This window comes from Tupaia chinensis, unplaced genomic scaffold, assembly GCF_000334495.1.
Source record: "Tupaia chinensis unplaced genomic scaffold, TupChi_1.0 Scaffold000515_1, whole genome shotgun sequence".
Lineage (NCBI taxonomy): Eukaryota > Metazoa > Chordata > Mammalia > Scandentia > Tupaiidae > Tupaia > Tupaia belangeri.
In genome coordinates this window covers 1,290,538-1,297,236 of record NW_006160028.1, presented here as the reverse complement: position 1 = coordinate 1,297,236, position 6,699 = coordinate 1,290,538, and the positions used below count along the sequence as shown (strand labels likewise).

Here is a 6,699-nt window from a genome sequence, read left to right as displayed (position 1 = left end):
CCCTACGTTAGTATAAGTGACTTACTACTGCTACAGTTGATCTGGGTTCCAGTGGAATCATCGTACCCAGCGCTTCCATGGTCACTGCTAAGCAGTAGACAGTCATCTGGCGTTAATTGATTTCTTACTATAATTCTAGCAAACACATCCAGAAACTAAGCTTTTGACTTTTTAAAAAAATGTTTATTTATTCATTTTTTTATTCATTTTTTTCAATGAGAGAGACAGAGAAAGAGAGAGAGACACAGACACTTTCAATCCACGCCCAGTCTTGGCCACCGGGGGTTACGGTCATGCATAGAAGGGCATGCTGGGGGCCTCAGGACGTGAACCTGGGAACTTTCCGTGTGGCATCAGCATCACAGACCACTGTGTTTCTGTGTGCCACCCTGGCTCAGTGCTCAGCTATTTGGACTGTTGAGTGATTAGAGGGAAATAATAAATATAAAAATGAGTCTGGAGAGCTCATGAAATACAATAATTCACCATTTAAGAAAGACCTATCCCAGTAGCAGGAATTTTGAAAAGCAATTCTAAAGTTATCTCTATATTTAAATGTCCTTCATCAGTATTTAAGACCTTAATAAATCATTTTTTTCTACGTAAGAGTTATGGATTATTTTAAATTGAATTCTTGACTATAACATTATGTTATAGAGTCCATTATGGATTTACATTTTTTAACCTTTACTAATATATTTTCTTGTTACCTGCCACAATTACTTCCCCTGTTAACCCTTTACTCACAAGATCAGGGGAGAACTTACTCCAAATAAGCTTTGCATATCGATTATTTCATAAGCTTTAGGTAAACAGAGGGTAGCCTCATCACCAAGGGGCCATTCTCTTGCCAATGCTGCATTTTTATTTGAATTTTTTTGCACTTTTGGATTCCGTATTTATCCCATATACTGTCGAGTGCCCAGAAGCGCCTTGACTTTTTTTCTACGTATATGTCTATGTTTGGTACTGAACTTTTGCACATGCTATAGTGTAAAGCACGTAAAATCTGAGTGATAGGTCTTGTGCCAGGAAAACTTTGTTTCAAGATATTTTTATGTTCTAGAACATGGCCAGATAGAACATTTGAGGGAGATGGGGAAACATACTTGTAATTTTGAGAGCAAGAACAAACCATGTTTCTAATTTAAAAAAACAGCAACATCTTAATGATTTAGATATGCAATACGAAGCCCTTCTGTTCCCAGGTTAACAAAGAATCACAACATATAGAGTGCCTAATTATACAGTGATATAAAATTTATTTAGTTCTCCTCTGTATTATAGCTTATATGATTCCATAGGATTCTAATAATAAAAAAAGCACTCCATTGTATTGGGAAATAAAAACATCTCTCCACTTGTTAATGACCCATTTTCTTTTCATAGGTTTTAATATTTTGTGATTATGTTTTTAATTTTATCCATGAATTTTGTATTTTTCATTTTTCATTTGATTTGTAAATTCATTTATATTTTAAATAAACCATTTATTTTCAGCTTTGAATTTTATTTTGTGCATGTGTTTTATGTCTTTATTTTCATGTTTGGGCATAATAAATGAAAATAAAAATAATTAATGATTGAACCCATACAAAGAAATGTAATAAATTATATTAGTTAAACTTCTGAGAGGAATATGATAAAAATGTGAATTTCATATCTAGAACATTTCCTTTACATGTAAGTAAAAGAGTTACTTAAGAAAAATGGATTATTCTAGATTACCAGGACATCTTTGTGTGTGTGTGTGTGTGTGTGTGTGTGTGTGTATGTGTATCTGTGTATACAGAGTCAGTCTGGTAGAAAGACAGAGAGAGAGAGAGGAGGAGGAAGAAAGGGAAAAGAGAGAGTTCCTATAAAATAAAGACCAAAAACAAACAAACAAAAATCTAATTCACAAGGAAATTGATTGCTACTCAATTAGAAAACAACAATAAAACAGAATTGAATAATAATAGACTTCACTGTTTCTGGTGTACAGATTCTTCATTCCTAGAGATACCCAAGGAGAGATTTGATAGATTATTACTAAGATTTCACATGTGGGTGTCTTGCATTAGCTCAGTGGTGATGAGTCTGATGTTGCTTCCAACCCTAAACATATTAAACATAAGTGACCTCCAAGTCCATAACAGCTTAGAAAATTCAGTATCAGCACTTTGAGCATCATATACCTGGCTACTAAAGAACTCATTAAAACTCTCAAGACATTCTCTTCAACCACTTACTGATGTCACTATGTCTTTGACACAAGGATGAGACAGATTTAGCAACTAGTCTTACTTTTCTGTTTCTATCTAACACTATATGGGCTATGATAGTGAATGTTTCAGTAGCCATTTTTATCTGCATCTAAATAAACTGACTGGACAGAATTTATAAGCCCTATTACTCCCATAAATCCACATATTAAGTGATGTCCTAAGGTTTTCACCAAGAATTGGTACAGATTTAATAAATATTAGTCTGTATGTATTTCATATTTTAATATCATATTAAATATTTAATAATTACATCTAAATTTAAATATACATTTATATATAAATCTAAATTTAATTATAAATATATATATTTACCTTTTATTAATATTATAAGAGATTATATATTATGCAAATTTAAGAAATATTAGCCTGTATGTATATATTTTAATATTATATTTACTAGACATTGAAAATAATCATTTATTCTATACTATGTAAGAGAAATTTACATATAGGCATCTATAATTTGTTTAATAGCTCTACAGGTTTGTTGTCAACATATTAAACTCAGATTCAAAGACTGTGCAATAAACAGAAATGAATGGAGAAACAGAGATTTGAGTTTAAATTCATCTTCCAGATCAAGTGCTTCCTTTTTCACTTCAAGTTTTCAGAGAGACAGAGAGGCTTGCTATTCTTTCTTCTACAAGTAACTTAGACACAAGAATAAATAAATAAATAAATTACAACCCTAGTTTTTTTCTAGATAAACTGCAGGGAGAATTATGAGTTTTAAAGCAGAATTATACTTGAGTATTAAAGAGTTCTCAATCTGAACACATGACTTCAAAGCCAATTTAGTACTACATGTGAAAACTGATTTAATTGCTACACTTTAGCCACATCTTGGTTTTTGAGCTTAACAGAATGAGCAATCTGTAATTCCCTGTCTAAATAATCATTACTATTAAAAATATTATCTCTCATCTTCAAATAGGCAGCTTTAACATTATATAAAGTATAAAGGAATAAAATTTGTCACTAAAAAGACAGTTTCCTTTAAAGTATAAAATAAAAGTATAAAATGATTACTCTTAGGTATAACCATGCCCAATCTGAGATGCATCTCCTTCCTATATCCCTTTGTCAATAGCTGGAATTCCACCACACATATCTGTATTTAGCTTTGCATTCTTCCCAAATGTAAATTCCTCACCACTCAGATTGAATACCAATAAAAACAAAACAAAACACGGGGTCTAAACATAGTTTTTTTAGATGAGCTAGGGCAGTCTAATTTTCAACCCTATGATCCTTATTGGAAAGAACATACATTTTCCTAAACTGACTATTTTGAAATGAAACACTATACAGACACAATTTGACTGCCCAACTTTCCTTTGATGAAGTTAGTCATATTATTTTAGGATTATTTTGTATCTGTCAGAAAAAAAAAATAACAGTAGAATTCCTGCTTTCATATTTTATGATTCATGAAGTGCAGTGTCATATGATTTTGAGTTAGAATAATGAGAAGAAATACCAAAATAGCGCTCCCCTCACCACTACCACCGCCACACACTCACACACACAAAGGTTTTGAAGATAAAGTGAAAATGGAAAATAACTTTTAAAATCAAAACAAAAAATAATAAAATATTTTCGTGTTCTTGTTAAAACCAGTGAAGAGTTCTCAAAAGTTGAGCACATATCTCTAATTTCCCTTGAAATTCATGTTAAATCCACTGATTGGAAAGAACTAGTCTGGTGAAGAGGAACACAGCTCCCTCATTCCCTGTAAAAGTTTGTAATGATCAAAATTCTGCAAATTTTCAGCTTGTCTCCATCTCTAGTGCCAAAAGCTGAGGTATTCAGCTCACTGTCTGCCTCCAGCACATGTTTGCAGAGTTGTCAGTGGCTAAGATTATACATTTGGAATTCTTTTCCTTCAGGAAATCACATTGTCCAAGCTTCCATATCTCACAGTAAGTTAAGCATTACATTGATTTGAAGAACTTTCTACTGGAATCTGCCCAAATCCACCTCACTATTAGAATGGATGCTTCATGAGAAGTCTTCACTACTTGACTGATCCTTACACATTCTTATTGTTTTTGCCTGTTCAGTCGATTTTTAGAACAATTCTCTCTCTCATACACACACACACATGTGCATGCACAAAGAAAGAAAGAAAAGAATTTTGTGTGGCTACAAAGCCAATGAACTGCCTGACACTCTGTCTAAAAATGTCAAGTATCAATGGATATAACTGTGAGGATCTCAGGGGGTGGTTATTTCTATGGCTCTTTGCCAGTCAGACTATGTCAGAACCGCTAGGTTCAGTTCTGTCCAGAATGCTACTCTTAGAAGACACATGTATAAACTGAACATTATTCAGAAGAAAAGGGTAAAAGTGAGTAGGTTAGTTGAAACTATGCCATGCATGAAATAGAAAAATCCTAAAGTTGCTTAATTCAGAGGTAAGAAAAAAACAGTGATACTATGAGATCGTTAAATATTTCAAACATTTGAAGATATCATATCTAAGACCTAAATGAAATTTGCAGGAATATTTAAAAGCAAGAAATAAGTTACAAATAAAGCTGAAATTGGGACCAGCAGTTAGCGTAATGGCTATGTCGCTGGACTCCCATGTAGTCGACGGCAGTTCAAGTCACGGACCCGGTGGCGTAAACTCACGCTGGGCGCGTGTGCGTGCGTGCCCAAGATCCCTAGAGGAGAATGGAGGAGAAGGGATTGCGGTGTGGCCGTGCCCCCTGGGGGGTGATTTCTCGCTTTCTGTCTTTCTGTCTCTGTCTGTCTGGCGAGCACACGTGCCCTATAGCAAAAATCTCTCAAAAAAAAAAAAAAAAAGCTGAAATTAGGTGCTTTAAGAACTGGTCAATTTAATTTTTCATCCTTTTTTATATCACAAAATACTTTATTCAAGAAGAGAACTGTTGCGACGGGGATTTTGTAGTATGGGAGAGATATTGAGCTCAACTCCCTCTCCATTCTTGAAGATAACAAAACTTAAAAAAAAAAAAAAAAGTTGGTATATGTGGTGTAGGTGAGAGTCCTTGACTGGGTAGATTTCTAAAATACTGAGATCCTATATTTGCAAATGTTTGTTCATTGCCTGTCCTTGGTAGGCTAACCATGACGAACAGGAAAGTATTTAAGTTTTCACTAGATACTATCTTATCTTTCCACTTTTCTGTAGATACTGTGGAAGCAGTTTTTGATTTCATTCAAAGGAGCCGAAGGATGATTGTTGTACTGAGCCCAGACTATGTGACAGAAAAGAGTATCAGCATGCTGGAGTTTAAACTCGGTGTCATGTGCCAGAACTCCATAGCCACCAAACTCATTGTGGTTGAGTACCGTCCCCTGGAGCATCCTCACCCGGGCATCCTGCAGCTGAAAGAGTCTGTGTCTTTTGTGAGCTGGAAAGGAGAAAAATCTAAACACTCTGGCTCCAAATTCTGGAAAGCTTTACGGCTGGCCCTTCCCCTGAGAAGTCTGAGTGCCAGTTCTGGCTGGAACGAGAGCTGCTCTTCCCAGTCTGACATCAGTCTGGACCATGTTCAAAGAAGAAGAAGTCGTTTGAAAGATACCCCAGAACTCCAGAGCTCAGAGAGGGCTGCAGGTGCCCCTCCAGCCTCAGGCACAATGTCCAAACATCGAGGGAAGCCCTCTGCAGCCTGTCGCTGTTGTGTCACCTACTGTGAAGGAGAGAGTCATCTTAGGAGCAAGAGCCGAGCAGAGATGCATACCCAGCCCCAGTGGGAGACACACCTCTGTAAGCCCGTTCCCCAAGAGTCAGAAACTCAATGGATACAAAATGGCACCCGATTGGAGCCCCCTGCTCCCCAGATCTCAGCCCTCGCTCTTCACCATTTCACGGATTTATCCAATAATAATGACTTTTATATACTATAATTACGGTGTGTGGTGGGTGGTGGCTGCTATCTTTAACAACTTCTTTATGTCTTGAACAAATGAGAATAGCTGACATTTTTATCAACTAATGGACTATCACATTTGTGAAAAAATCTCCTTTATTGATTTTTAAAAACTATTTATTTCTAGGAAACAAAAGACCCGAAGGACCTGAATGCAGAATTATTGCCTCTAATGGCCTCAGAAGAGCACACTCTTCTTGGGCCCTAGAAGGTCAGTATGTAAAAGTTGCCTGAAGTCTGATCCTCTGTCTTGCCCAATGGTTTAAAGGTCAATCAGGAAAGTCAAAATGTTTTTTTCTTTAGATTGTTGATAAACCTGATGTTGTGAGTCAGTCAGGTGTGCTTGGGCATGGCATGTGCAGGGTATATGTGTCCAGGGAACATCACGGTAAGGAGTTGATTCTGGAGGAAGCTGTAAGACTAAGGCCAATAGAAAACCTGCAGTTTTTTTTCCGTTGACGAACCAAACATATTATTCTCTGTCTCACTGTAAACTAGTGTTCTCTAAACCGCCTAACGTTGTTAGCATC

General features: G+C 35.9%; 1 protein-coding gene across 3 annotated transcripts in view; it reads left to right on the top strand.

Annotated features, from left to right (window-relative positions):
* IL1RAP (interleukin 1 receptor accessory protein) overlaps window positions 1-6,380 on the top strand; it is a 155,166-nt gene extending 148,786 nt beyond the window's left edge. For 2 of the 3 annotated variants that reach the window (XM_006156713.2, XM_006156714.3), the window contains exon 11: window positions 5,428-6,161. In XM_006156713.2, the coding sequence (XP_006156775.1) occupies window positions 5,428-6,146 (719 nt within the window). In that variant the 3' untranslated portion in view covers window positions 6,147-6,161. Of the gene's footprint in view, window positions 1-5,427; window positions 6,162-6,296 lie in introns of those variants that run through there. The other variant, XM_006156716.3, reaches the window with a different exon arrangement.
* Window positions 6,381-6,699: the final 319 nt, after the last annotated feature.